Genomic DNA, 14,191 nt, shown 5'->3' on the forward strand with positions numbered 1-14,191 from the left:
AGGCAAACTGTGTGTAGGTGTTCCTTTCTGTGCATGTGTTATATGTTTTTGTATGCGCAGACACGCATGTGCGCGCACACATGCACGTGCGCGCTACTACTGCAGGTTAGAAAGAGAGTTTATATTCTCACATTAAAAGCCATTGAGCTAAACTGACTTTTAAGAGGGACAGAAAAATGTACAATTGCGAATTTTGGGCACAATAACTATGAAGAAGTGTTCGGAGGTATAGTAACTATGGGCCAGATTTGGAGGTTGGCAGACAGCACTCTTGCAGATATGATGGCGTCCCCTGCTCCACCAAACCCTCAGTCCGCTTAACTCATTCAGAGACAGGCAGACCTTAAAGTTTTCACAACTGAGCCCACATTGTCTCTGTCCGACTCTTGGGGGCTACCGGCACCCATTTTGGGGGACTGGCATTTATTTTTCCTTGTCAGACATTGACCGTGAACAAGAGATGTAAAAACATACAAGGTAGGAAGAGAAGGACAGTGAAAAAGGGAGAAAACAGGGGCCTGCGCGAATGAGATATGGGAGCCTGGGGGGCAGCCGAGCACCGCGAGGTCTGCCGCCCGGGCAGGTTGGGAGGGGGGAGAGGGGGGCGTGGCCGAACGGCCATTTTGTAAATAATTGGGCTACATTTGAAGGATAGCCCAAATGTAGCCCAAATCCAGGGGTAGTAGCCCAAGGGGTATATATACAAAACGCGCGATTCCCAGCCACCATTTTAGGCTTGGTGACCTGGTGGCTGGGTGCGCTAGTTAAAGTTTTTCTGGTGTATTATTAGGCGTGAGTAAGGAGTTTGACACGTACCTGGCGGCATGTCTTGCGGCGACTATCGCGTCCTGGAGGCTATTCGGTTGTTGAGCGAGGCGGGGAGGATGGACTTGCTGGTGCAGGAGGCCAATTGGACGAAGCGCCCGGCGAGGCGCGCGTCCGCGGGGGTGGCGGCCGCCGTCGCGGCTTGTTCGCCACCCGGGAGTCCGTTGAGGAGAGCGGTGAGTGACAGGGGCAGCGCATATGTCAGGAGCGCTGCCCCGGGGTCAGCGTGTGTGGAGGAGGGGAGCGAGACGGGACTGGAGTTGGGGAGGGGGCGGGGACGAGCGACGCGACGGGGGAAGGCTCCGGCCGCCTACCAGGCGAGGCCTAGATCGTACGCGGGCCGCTCCGGAAGCCGGGGAGCGTCCGTTTCCAGGGCGACGGCGAGAGGCTGCTCGGCGGAGGGCCTGACGATGACGCGGGGAGGATCGCGGAGCGCGCGGGGGCGGGGAGAACACGTGGAGGAGGACGAGGAGCTGGGGGAAGGTCCCGGGGGGAGCGCGCAGTGCGGGGGGATATCGGGGGCCGGGTCAGCGCGGAGGCGCGCGGCCCCCTGGTCGGAAGGCTCGGTATTGGGGAGTGTGGGGGGGCGGGGGGGGGCAGGCGGCTCGGGCACGGATCGACCGGTCAGCCAGACGGTGGGGGGTCAGGGGAGGGGGGGGAGCGCGGCTTTCAGTGGGGTGGCGATCGCGCTGGGCCATGTGGCGGCTGGGGGGGAAACGGGGAGGGGCGGGGGGGGGTTTGACGCGAGCACCTGGGAGAGGGGCAGGGGCGCGGGGGGGCGCACTGTCAGAGAGTGGGAGCAGGTAGGGGGGGCCCTGGAGGGGGAAGCAGCAGGGGGAGAATCCCCAGTGCTATTCGAGTCGGAGGGCAGTGAGAGGGACTGGGGAGGCCTGGATATCTTTGAGTCCTGGGCAGAGGGGTTGGCGGGGGTTGGGGGCGTCAGAGCGGGGGAGACGGCAGGGAGGGGGGAGGGGTGTGGGGGGGGTGGCGCGGTCGGAGGGGAGTCGAGCGGGCACGGGGTGAGATGGAGTGGACAGGGGGAGTGGAGCGACGGGGACGAGGGTGAGGGGGAGGACGACGACGGGGCGGATTTGAGCGCGGTGGGTAAGGCGTGGGTCGCGGAGTCGTCGGGGGCTGGCAAGCGGGGATGGGATGGCAGGAGGAAGGTAGGTAGGCCCAGCACACCAGACCATTCCTTTCCTTTGCAGGTAGCGGAGAGGCAGCGGGAACAGCGCGGGGTACCGGACTTGGCAGGGCTGGGAGCGGCCTGGCGACGCCAAGGAGAAGGGAGGGTGGAGCCTCGGGCGGCGTGCCCAGTACCGGCGAGGGATCCCGACGCGGCTGGCACAAGTAGGCCCGAGACGGGCTCGCCGGCCCCAACACCCACGGGGTTACTGCGCCCCGGGGGGCAGCGACGGAGGAGCACCGAAAGGAATGTTGTTTGTTTTCCTAAGCAGCAGGTGGCAGGTCCAGCGGGGAACGCTGGGGGTGCAGGACAGGAGGAATTGGACTATGAGGAGGAGAGTATGGAGGAAGGGGAGTTGCGTGAGGTGGGAGACGGTAGGGACGGGGGGCCGAGTAATGTTGTGACTAGTTTCTTACAGGTGTCACGACGCCAGGCGCAGCCCACGGGTCGGACATCACGGTGGGAAAGCAGCTCGGCTCCCAGGACTGGACGTCGGGATGAGCGACGGACGGAGACACTGGCGCCAGGTAATGCACATTTGCTCGGGCGGCCAAGGATGGTGTCGAGAGGAGTGGGGGGGGCGGGGGTGGAGGGGGGGGTTGGGGAACGACTGCGCAAAGGCGCGTATGTGGTTGATGTGGCTGTGGGCACGGACGGAGTAGGGCAGGGTGACAGCGGGCAGACCAAGAAGGAGGGGACAAGCGAGAAGGGGACAGGGGACGCAAAGGCAGAGGAGGCAAAACTGGAAAGTAAGGAATTGAAGGTAAAACGGTTACCATATATGGGAGTGACCAAGCCCTTGGGGGCGCACTTGATGTTGACAACGAAGGAACGGATTTGGAAAGGGGAATATGTGGAGATACTTAAACTCCTGCACAGAGAGGTCCGGGCGAAGGAGGGATCTAAGGAAGAGGAATTTGAGCTCGCAAAAAGGCCTAAGGTGCCGCTGACAATAGAAAACTGGACAGCGGCTTTTCTGATATATGCCAGCGTGTATTGCGAGAAGTTTCCGGAGAGGTCAGTGGCCATGTTTAAATACATGGACGTAATTAGGAAGGCACAGATTACAGGGGGCGGATATGCCTGGGCTCAGTATGATGAGGAATTCCGGGCGCGCATGGCATGGGATGCGGAGGCAAAATGGGGAGAGTTGGATACGGATCTCTGGCAGCATACCATGGGCCTGGCGGGGTCGGGAAAGACTATATTTACAGCCAGCGGGCTGCCGCTCGTGTACCAGCCCTTTCGAGGGGGTCCCACCCGCGGGGGGGTGGGGGGAGCTGGCAGAGGGACGACAGGAGATAAAGGGGCTTGCTGGGACTTTAACAAAGGACTATGCACGAGAGAATATTGTAAGTTTAGGCACGAATGCTCGAGCTGCGGCAAGCGCCATCCGCTGGTCAAGTGTTGGGGGACGCAAGGTCCGGGCCAGAGCGGGCAGCATTGGCAGGCGGGAGCCCCTAAGGCTGGAGCTCAGCAGCAGTCACAGCAGGGAGGAGGAGGGAGGGGGGCGAAGGGGGCTGGGGCGAAGGGCTCGTACTCCGGTTAGGGTAGAGCAGCTGGTGGGGGCGCTGGGGGCCTATCCGGACAGGGCGGCGGCGGAAACACTGAGATTGGGGTTTCAAGAGGGGTTCAGATTGGGGTACGAGGGGCCGAGGGTTCGGAGATGGGCAGATAATTTGCGATCAGCGAGGGAGCATCCGCAAGTAGTACAGGCAAAACTAGACAAGGAGGTACGGGAAGGCCGCATGGCGGGACCATTTTGCGAGTGGCCTCTGCCCAATTTGATTGTGTCACCCATTGGGGTGGTGCCTAAAAAGGAGGTGGGACAGTTTCGCCTCATTCAGCATTTGTCATGGCCAGAAGGTGGGTCGGTCAATGATTTTATTGCGGACAGCGCGGCCACTGTGTCATATTCATCGGTTGACGTGGCCATGGCACTGGTGGTGTCCGCGGGCGCAGCGGCACAGATGGCAAAGTGCGACATCAAGTCAGCTTTCCGGTTGCTGCCAGTGCATCCAGATGACTGGGATCTGTTAGGCATACAATTCGGCGGTCACTGGTATGTGGACAAGGCATTGCCGATGGGCTGCTCCATGTCCTGCGCACTCTTTGAATGCTTCAGCACGTTCCTACAATGGTTGTTTACGGAACGAACGGGTCACCAAGGTGTCACACATTATTTGGATGACTTTTTCTTTGTCGGCACCTCAGACTCCGCGGACTGCCAGCAGGGTCTGGACAGCTTCCATGAGATCATGGGGGACATGGGCGTGCCGCTGGCCCCGGAAAAAACGCAGGGCCCCAGTACGGCACTGGCATTCCTTGGTATTGAATTGGATTCGGTACGTATGGAGGCGCGCCTCCCGGAGGAAAAGAAACGGAACATGTTGAGTTTGCTGACCGAGGTGTTGGCACGACAGAAGGTGACGGTCAGGGACATACAGGTGTTGCTGGGACATCTCAATTTTGCTTGTAGGGTGGTCAGAGTAGGGCGGACTTTCTGCAGGCGACTGGGGCGCGCACTGGAGGGGCAGAGGCCTCCGCACCATCATGTGAGGTTGTCAGCAGGGGTGAGAGAGGACTTGCGCATGTGGCAGTTTTTCCTGCACCAGTTCAATGGGGTGCCTTTGATGAGGGAGGTGGACATGGTATGGGACGTACAGATTTTCTCGGATGCAGCGGGAAGCAAGGGATTTGGTCTGTATTGGCAGGGGAGATGGTGTGCGGAGCCCTGGCCCGAGGACTGGTTAGAGGGCGGCAGGAGCATCGCGTTTTTGGAATTCTTTCCCTTAGTGGTGGCAGTCACACTGTGGGGGGTTTTGTTAGCCCACAAAAAAGTCACGTTCAGGATCGACAACATGGCAGTGGTACAGGTGGTGAACAGGCAGTCGGCGAGGGATGCGCAGGTGCTTAAGCTGTTGCGGGTTTTTGTGCTGGGTTGTTTGAGGCATGATATTGCGTTTCGCGCGGTGCATGTGCCAGGAGTGGACAATGACATTGCGGATGCCTTGTCTCGTTCACAGTGGGGGAGATTCCGTGGGCTCGCCAAGGACGCGGACGGGAACCCGACCAGGATGCCAAGCCAACTCTGGGAAGTAGGCAATACCGGATGCTACAATTGGTTCTAGGTTCTTTGGCGCGGTCAACGAAAATAGCATACAGGGCGGCATGGGAGGAGTTTGTTCACTCAGGGGCGAGATGGCGGGCTTATGAGGCGGAGAGACGGGAGGACGTGGTGCAATTTATTCTGGATTTGGTGGAGAGGGGTTTGACAAGGGTGACGATAGTGGGCAAGTTGGCGGGGGTTGCGTTCATCGGCAAACTGTTGTGGGGTTATGCGCCATCCGCGGGGGAGCTGGGGACGCGGATTTTGGAAGGCTGGGCGCGGGAATGTGGGAGAGTGGCCAAAGTGCGGAGGCCTCTGTCATGGGAACTCTTAGGTAGGGTGATGGGGGTTCTGCCAGCGGTGTGCTGGGACGGTAGGGAGGCCTTGCTGTTCGCCACACTCATGTCTTGGATGTTTTTTGGGGCGTTTCGGGTATCAGAGCTGCTGGGGTCGAAAGCGGACCGGGGTTTGACCTGGGAGGAAGTATCATTTGGGGATCGGGTGGTGAGCATTTGGCTGCGAAAGGCAAAGACTGACCAGAAGAGTCGAGGGAAGTGGGTTACGTTGAGGAAAGGGCGATCCACGGGGGTGTGTCCGTTCCGCTGGGGTATGCGGTGGAGGGCGTGCGCTGGGGGTCTGGGGGGACTGGTCTTCTCCCATCAGCAGGGGCGAGGCGTTAAAGCTTCACAATTGCTGGCAGTACTGAGGAAAGCACTTAGGACGCTGGGGGTCGAGGAAAAGGGTTTTGGCACGCACTCGTTTCGCATCGGGGCAGCGTCGGAGGCGCATGCGAGGGGCTGGGACAGGGGCGAAATCATGAAGTTGGGAAGATGGTCTTCAAATTGCTACCAGCGTTATGTGCGCAGCGAGCCGGGGGGTGGGGGGCCACTGTAAAACAGGCAAAAGAGGGACTTTACACAGGACAGTGAAATTTTTCAGAGGTTGTGGTTAGGTTTTCATTCTTGTTTTTCTTTTCAGGTTCGGTTATGGGACCCCTGGCCCGAGCAATGTCTATCTGGATTGTGGGGCATTCGTTCGTGAGGAGGGCCCAATTGCAGGCGCAGGAGAGTTACTTTGGGGAACAGTTGGGTTTTAATAAAGACGTTTTCTCTGTGGGGTGGAGGGGTAGGGGGGGGATGCGTTGGAAGGAACTGGTGCCCGTGTTGAATGGGATCTTAAGGGCGGGTCGGTGCCCAGATGTATTGGTTCTTCATTTGGGGGAGAACGACATGGTAAGGGAGACTGGTTTGGCCCTAATGCGGGCGATGAAGAAGGATCTGGCTTTGATCAAAGAGAGCTGGGCGGGTTGTTCGATTGTGTGGACGGAGTTTGTCCCCCGGAGGAGTTGGAGGGGGGCGGTGAACCCAGGTGCGGTAGATAAGGCGCGACGGAAACTTAATACGGAGATGGTGAGGTTTTGTCGGCATTTGGGGATTGACCGCGTGGCACACGGGGACATTCGATACGATGCGCGGGAGATGTTCAGGGATGACGGGGTGCACTTGTCCAGGATGGGAATGGATCTGTATCTTTTGGAGTTGAGAGAAGTGTTGGCGCGTCTGTTGGGAGTTTATAGGCGTTAGGTCATGCGGGGTCGCGGGGCGTGGGGGGGCAGAAAAAGGGGAGGAAGAGGCGCAGTCGCCGACACTTCCCCCCTTTTCCTGGGTGGCGGGGTGGTTGACAGTTGGCCGGGATTGGCTAGAGTTTGTTGTTAGAGGTTTGGTAATGTGGGTCCAGGGACAGGTAAAGGGTAGACAGGTTGGATAAGTTTAGATTAGAGGTTGGTTAGTTACAGTTGCACTAAAGGCAGGTAGGGGTTACGGTCAGGGGAGTTTGGGAGTTGGGAAAGGTTACATGGTGTAGGATTGGGTTATATGTTGGTTATGGAATGTTATGTTGTATTTTGGGGGATGGGGGAAATGATGTGGGGATCGTAGGGGTGGGGGGAAAACACAAGGGGTCAGGAGGTTATTGTATAGCGAGGCGTTAGTTTTGTAAGGCAGTGGCCAAGGAGTTAAATTGTGATATGCACCTGTTTCAATAAAGCGGCCTTTTTCACACACAATAAAGGAGTTTGGTGTCGGCTTGGCCCCCTCTCCCCCCTTAATCTCCCAATGGGAGCCTGGGGGGCAGCCGAGCACCGCGAGGTCTGCCGCCCGGGCAGGTTGGGAGGGGGGAGAGGGGGGCGTGGCCGAACGGCCATTTTGTAAATAATTGGGCTACATTTGAAGGATAGCCCAAATGTAGCCCAAATCCAGGGGTAGTAGCCCAAGGGGTATATATACAAAACGCGCGATTCCCAGCCACCATTTTAGGCTTGGTGACCTGGTGGCTGGGTGCGCTAGTTAAAGTTTTTCCCCACCCACCCTCCCTATGGTTAGAGGGGTTTTAGGGGGACTGTTTCAAGGGGTTTTGGGTCTGCACTTTTGCGGGTTTTGGGGGCAGCATTTGTTGGAACAGGTACATAGGGGCTGTTGGATGTATTGTCGCTTGGAGCAGGTGCAAGCGGGGTGGTTGACAGTTGGCCGGGATTGGCTAGAGTTTGTTGTTAGAGGTTTGGTAATGTGGGTCCAGGGACAGGTAAAGGGTAGACAGGTTGGATAAGTTTAGATTAGAGGTTGGTTAGTTACAGTTGCACTAAAGGCAGGTAGGGGTTACGGTCAGGGGAGTTTGGGAGTTGGGAAAGGTTACATGGTGTAGGATTGGGTTATATGTTGGTTATGGAATGTTATGTTGTATTTTGGGGGATGGGGGAAATGATGTGGGGATCGTAGGGGTGGGGGGAAAACACAAGGGGTCAGGAGGTTATTGTATAGCGAGGCGTTAGTTTTGTAAGGCAGTGGCCAAGGAGTTAAATTGTGATATGCACCTGTTTCAATAAAGCGGCCTTTTTCACACACAATAAAGGAGTTTGGTGTCGGCTTGGCCCCCTCTCCCCCCTTAATCTCCCAAAAGGGGTTGAGGTGTCTGATAACGAATGGAAGAGCTGCGAGGTCGATTCAAGGGTGCCGACTTTAAAAAACACTAGCTCCGGGTTTCTAAGGAGAGCTTTGGGGAGCGGCGCTCATTCTATTCCAAATTAACCGACTCAGTCAGTGGAAATCTTCTTCCAAGGGCCCCTAAGGTGAAGGGGCCATCAGAGAAAGGACATTACATCGCCCACCTAATTTAAGGTGGACGCTGAAATTACTTTTTTCTAGGGATGAGACACAAAAAAATAATAATGACCCCCAACTACCTGGGAGAGAACTCCCGGGGAGAGGCAGCCATTCGTTTTCTTTTTCAAAAACAAGCTCCCAATTTGGGAGTTTGTTGCCGAAAAACGAAGGCATTGAAAGAGCTGCTACCGCTGTGACCGTGTTTCTTTGAATTTACAGAGACGTCCCTCAGGATGGCAAAGGGAACGAACTCTGCCCTCCTGACAGACCGAGAACCGACTGTCAAACTCGCATCCAGGCCCTATGCTTTGGTGATCAAACATGGTAATGGGTGCATAGCTTTGTGCGCAGATGATTCTGTGCTCATGCGTGTGCTTGGCTGCACGTGCCTCTGTGTCTGTCTTTATATATTTCAGCTTAAATTTTAGTGAAACTGCGTGAGTATGTAGTGCGTGATGGAAATTCAAATTTTCCTCAAGGAGGCAATATAATGTCTATTGCTGTTGGAAATGCAGAGGCGCAATGACATCACCAGTCTTCTGTTTTATTGTCCATAAATGAAGCCTCCAAACCAGTCAGCGTTTAAATAAATATATCTGTGCACTCTGAAAGGCATGTGCAAAGATTCTAACATTACTATGGAGGGTGTGGTAAATAAAATAAATATTACCTGACTGAATTTCGTACGGAGTCTTAAAATAAAGTAAAATAGCTCAAAATAACAAGAGGCAGAATCCGTGGTATAAGAGGTTCTCTAATGGGCTTTATTCCATTCAAAATGGCCGACTCGAGTCGCGGCCCTCAGGTTCCGTCACCACGAAGGTTCAGGAAGTGAAGTACAATAATTTATTAACAGACAGGTATTTTTATAATAAGTACATTACAATGAAACGAATGTAGAAGGCGTAACATTTGATAAGAAAAATGACGTGACAGTGACATAATCGAAACTAGGCGTAATAAGGAATAAAAGAAACATGATTGGTTAGAATTATCAGACATAGGTGGATCTATAAGATAATACTTGGCATAGATGCGCGCGCAGCAGCATGACGTGTAATTGACGTGTAACTAGGGGGTGAAGGGGACTTGACATTTAGCTCTACATGTGGAGACGAGAAGTCTGGGGTCAAGTCATCCTAATCCCAAATCATATCTAACATCCTATGTTTAAAGAACTATGTTATCCACAAGGAAGAGATTCTCGGACAGAATCTATTCTATACTGACTGTGTGCGTGTACAAGCGTCTAAGTGTCTATATGAGATGCGAGGGGCAGAAAACTTTCCATAGCAACAGGGCTATGAATCACTTGCAGGAGGACGGAAAGGCTGAGTCCTTTGCTTGTGAGCTAAAGGAAATGTTTACCTAAATCACTGGACAGGAATGCATCGGCTGAAGAGCAAAATAGATAATTCGAAGGTGAAATACAACTTCTTGGCAGACAGGCGAAAACGAGCCGAGGCAGGCACCGTTAGCTGCACAGGGAGTAGGACAAAGTTCATGGATACAGATGCGAGCTCAAGCTGAAGCTGTCAGAGACAGAGAGCAGGGAAAGGCTTTGAGGACAGAATCGGGCCTACTCGCCTGAACTGTAAAAATGGAGTAACTTAGCCATATAAAGTCGGTGGCCTTTCATACTTAGGAATCGAATATCCAGCCCATTGATGGCGGATCTGACAGAGAACATGTTGACGGTAGACACACATATGTTTGCGTCTTAGAAACTGGAACTGGAGGGAACATACATGTACTTGTAACATGCATATAGAACCGTTGGGGTCCAAGATAGGGGACATAACTGATCAGGAAAATCCACATTTCCACATTCCCTCCTTGTCCCCTTCTTGCCCTTCACGAGACATCAATCTTCATCATTCCATTGATTTGCTCATGGAGCATCATTTCTTCTTCTTTCTTCTTCCGGGATCTTGAGCGAAAACCTTGATGTGGAATACACGATGTGGCACACAGACCACAAATCGCTGGTCCACATTGCAGGCATAAACAACAACTGAAGAGCATAAGAAGGCCAATACCTAGGAAGGATAGAACTCTCCATCCCCAGGCTGATATCACATTCCAAAACCACCCGGACCACGTCCAAGTGCCTGGATTCTCGTGTATCTGGCTTACAATCTTATGAAGGCGTGTTATAGCTTTATATACAGATGGCGAATTTTCTGGTATGAATATGCAGCAGCTGGATCCGATGACCCTGCAAGCTCCGCCCCTATCGGCCAGGATGACGTCAAGGACAAGACGATTCTGGAGAACAACAATTCTCATCACAGATTGTTCCTCTGTCAGATTGCCTAGGGCGGCTATAGTCTCGTTTACTACGGCTTCAAGAGTCTTGGTGAGTCTGCGTATCAGCTTACTATTTGATATTGTACCTATATAGGGAAAGATACCTTTATTGAAATCTACATACTTGTCCCATGCCGTCTCAGTATAATCGACGACTGGGAGATCTCTTCGCTCTCTATTGTGTACTGAATGAACATTTCGATAATAATCAGGAGGAGCTAGGAAAACAGGTGGCAGAAGGAATGCTATGTAACAGGTACCATCCCAATCTAGAGGCAGACGCATATATGCCGTTTGACCACATATAAAGTAAGAATGGCGAGAAGCTCTAAATGAAGATTTGCCTTGATCACTATATTCTACTGTAGTAACGCATTGGCTATGGCCCATATGTATGGAACCAACTTTTCTCACACATAATTCACCCTTAACTGGAAATACTGACATAGTGGGCAGAATTAGTTCAACTTCGGATTTGACATTCAAAATCATAAGATTAGGCGTAAAATTACCTAATTTATACACTTCATTTTCTAAATCAGTTCCTGTTCTACTGGGGTGACCCTCCTTATTAGGGTGACAGACTTTGAATAAAACTAGATTCAGATTTCCCCATATCCAATGTTGTTGATAAACTGCTGTGTCTGGGTCTATGGAATTTAATAAACTAAACCATGCTCCACAGGAGCCATTGCGTGTAAATGGATGTGGAAAGAAAGGCAGAACTCCTTTGTTATTCTGATAGGGAGGAAGTCGGCCACACACCCAACAATTGGTCGCATTACTAGTCTGATGGGAATGATGTAACATACTAATGAATGTGTTATTGCGCAGCGCAAGTCTATAGGACAACTCATGTGGCGGTAGGTCACTAAAAGAATGTTCATCAGTTATATTGAAAACACGTTTAGAAACAGGATGATATATGTGCAAAATCATACTCGTAATAATTACTAAAATACTCAATAAAAACAAAATTAATAATGTCACAATACAGTGGTTACGCAGTAATTTACAATAAGCATGTCGTTTCATTATGATTCTGGACTCTACATGATTCAGACCTAAGGGATACATGTCGGGACAGATTCAACCGCTTCACCTTGGAGAGGACTTAAACAATCAAATCGTCCGACAGTTTAGATCTGGACCTGAGTTTCTGTTTATAGAGTTCGGTGCTACTGGCCTCAGCCAAAGGTAGCTTTGAGTCAATGGGGGAAGACACACGGGAAGTACTGTTTGTGTCAGGAGGAAGTCCATGAAATTTTTTTATATGGGTGGAATGCACCCATCCTTTCCGTCCTTCGATCTTCACAGCTGTTCTGGTCGTCAGCAGGACCTGCTTAGGCAACTTCCACCTAGGATCCAATTGGCTTTTCCTATCAAAATTCCGAACCAGGACAAAGTCCCCGGGGACCACGTCATGGGGTTTCACCTCAGTGTTGTCAGGAAAAGCTGCGACCACCTGTGAACGAGAAGATTGTAGTGCAGACATCAAGGAAGCCAGGTAATCTGTCAGCATATTACAGTCAACATCAGTTATTTTACGGGGTATAGGCGTCCCCCACATATTCGGTGGTCTACCAAAGATCACCTCATACGGGGATAGCCCTGTTCGAGAGTGTGCTACCATTCTCATGTAGAATAGCGCAACTGGTAAGGCTACTATCCAGTCCACACCTTTTTCCTGACATATTTTAGACAATCTGATTTTTAAAAGTTGATTATGTCGTTCCACGAGACCTGCTGCCTCGGGGTGTCGGACACAGTGGAATTTCCACTGATATCCCAACAAAAGTGAGACATGTTTCATTAATTCGGATGAGAAAGGCTGGCCGTTGTCTGAATATACAACACGTGGTAAACCGTACCGTGGGAAGAATTCTCGAACTAGCTGCTTGGCAGTAGTCGGGGCAGTGTAATCTGATACGGGATACGCCTCTGTCCAACGGGAGAGAGCGCAGACAACTACGAGGACATATTTGAATCCTCGACAACGTTCCATCTGAATATAATCCATCTGGAGGACTTCAAAAGGATGGTCAGGAGGCTGAAATCCACCCTGCTCTACGGGAACACTCTTTCCTGGATTAAACTGACAACATATCATACAGGTACGAACTTTTTGTTTAGCTGCTGCTCGTAAATGTTTGTTGAACCAAATGTGCTGAATGCTGTCTAGCATAGCCTTCTCTCCTAAATGTGCTGGACTGTGAACTGTAGCTATAATGGCTTGAACCATGGAATCAGGGAGAAACCATACAGATTTCTCCTTCGTCATCCATCCTTGATCTGTCTGGATCCCTCCTAGTTCAGTCCACTTCTTTATTTCTTCTGCTGTGGCATGTGTCTGTATGTCAATTACGTCAAGTGCGGGATCCTTAATTGTCATACACTGTGTTGGTGTCTGAACTATTGGCTTTGTCATGTCTAATGTGCGATTCTGAGCAGTCTGTTTAGCTGTTCTGTCAGCTAAGTCATTGCCTTGAGAAATGGTATCAGTAACCTTCGTGTGTGCTTTACATTTCATAATTGATATAGCAGTGGGTAGATGTATTGCGTCTAACAAGGCATGAATGAGGGGTCCGTGCTGAATGTGGGCACCATGGGAAGTTAAATAACCTCTCTCTCGCCATAGTACGCCGAAGTCGTGTACAACTCCGAATGCATAACGTGAGTCAGTGTATACATTAACTTTCTTATTTGTGGCTTGAATACAGGCTTGTGTTAGAGCAATAAGTTCTGCTGCTTGGGCTGACAAAGTATCTATACAATTTGTCTCAATAACTTCAGTGTCTGTTGTGACTGCATACGCGGCCACTAAATCTCCTGTATTTGTTCTCATGCACGATCCGTCTACATACAACGTCAGGTCTGGATCTAACAATGGAACGTCTGTCAAGTCTTGTCTAGGTTTCGTCTTTATTTCAATGATTTCAACACAATCATGAGCTAGTGGGTCTGTTCCAATTACAGGTAATAGTGTAGCAGGATTCAATGTATTACACCGTCGGATCTCTATGTGTGGTTGAAACAATGTCAGTTCATAACCGGTAAGTCTTGCTATGGTCAAGTGTTGTGTTTGTGTTCGGTTCACAAGAATCTCTACTGCATGTGGTACTTGAACTGTCAATGGGTGTCCTAATACTATGGCATCGCTTTGTCTGATTGCTAAAGCTGTCGCTGCCACTGATTTCAGGCATGCAGGCAAAGCCTGAGCTACGGGATCTAATGTACTGGAAAAATAAGCACATGGCTTGCGTGATCCTGCTTGATCCTGAGTGAGTACTGACAAGGCAGTACCTTCGCGTTCTGTAACAAAGAGTGTAAAAGGTTTGCTATAACATGGTGTTGCTAAAACAGGTGCTTGACATAAAGCTTCCTTTAGGCTTTCAAAAGCTTGTGTATGTTCCTGAGTCCAAGGGAGAACAGTCGATGTGGCTGCCTCCTGTGTGGTTAACTGAATGAGTGGTTTTGCTAGAAATGCGTACTGAGGGATCCACTGTCTACAATATGAAGTGAGGCCTATGAAAGCCCGCACCTCCTTCTGTGTCTGGGGTATTGACATGTTAGCAATTAACTGGATACGGTCTGGTGTAAGCT

At 51.7% G+C, this 14,191-nt stretch overlaps 1 protein-coding gene across 2 annotated transcripts; it reads left to right on the plus strand.

Moving 5' to 3' along the window:
• The first annotated feature begins 1,878 nt into the window (after nt 1-1,878).
• On the plus strand, nt 1,879-6,970 carry LOC146867578 (uncharacterized). Of its 2 annotated transcripts, none has more exons than XR_014961791.1 (2): nt 1,879-2,538; nt 6,099-6,970. XR_014961791.1 is itself a non-coding variant. In XM_085606338.1 (2 exons), the coding sequence occupies exons 1-2, from the start codon at nt 2,352-2,354 to the stop codon at nt 6,012-6,014; spliced, it is 1,164 nt and encodes a 387-aa protein (XP_085462464.1). In that variant the 5' UTR covers nt 1,879-2,351; the 3' UTR covers nt 6,015-6,090. The 2 variants fall into 2 exon arrangements, 1 of the variants encoding a protein (XP_085462464.1); XM_085606338.1 differs by lacking the exon at nt 6,099-6,970 and adding an exon at nt 5,038-6,090.
• Nucleotides 6,971-14,191: the final 7,221 nt, after the last annotated feature.

The sequence above is a fragment of the Triturus cristatus genome, chromosome 1_2 (assembly GCF_964204655.1).
Source record: "Triturus cristatus chromosome 1_2, aTriCri1.1, whole genome shotgun sequence".
In the NCBI taxonomy this organism is placed as follows: Eukaryota; Metazoa; Chordata; class Amphibia; order Caudata; family Salamandridae; genus Triturus; species Triturus cristatus.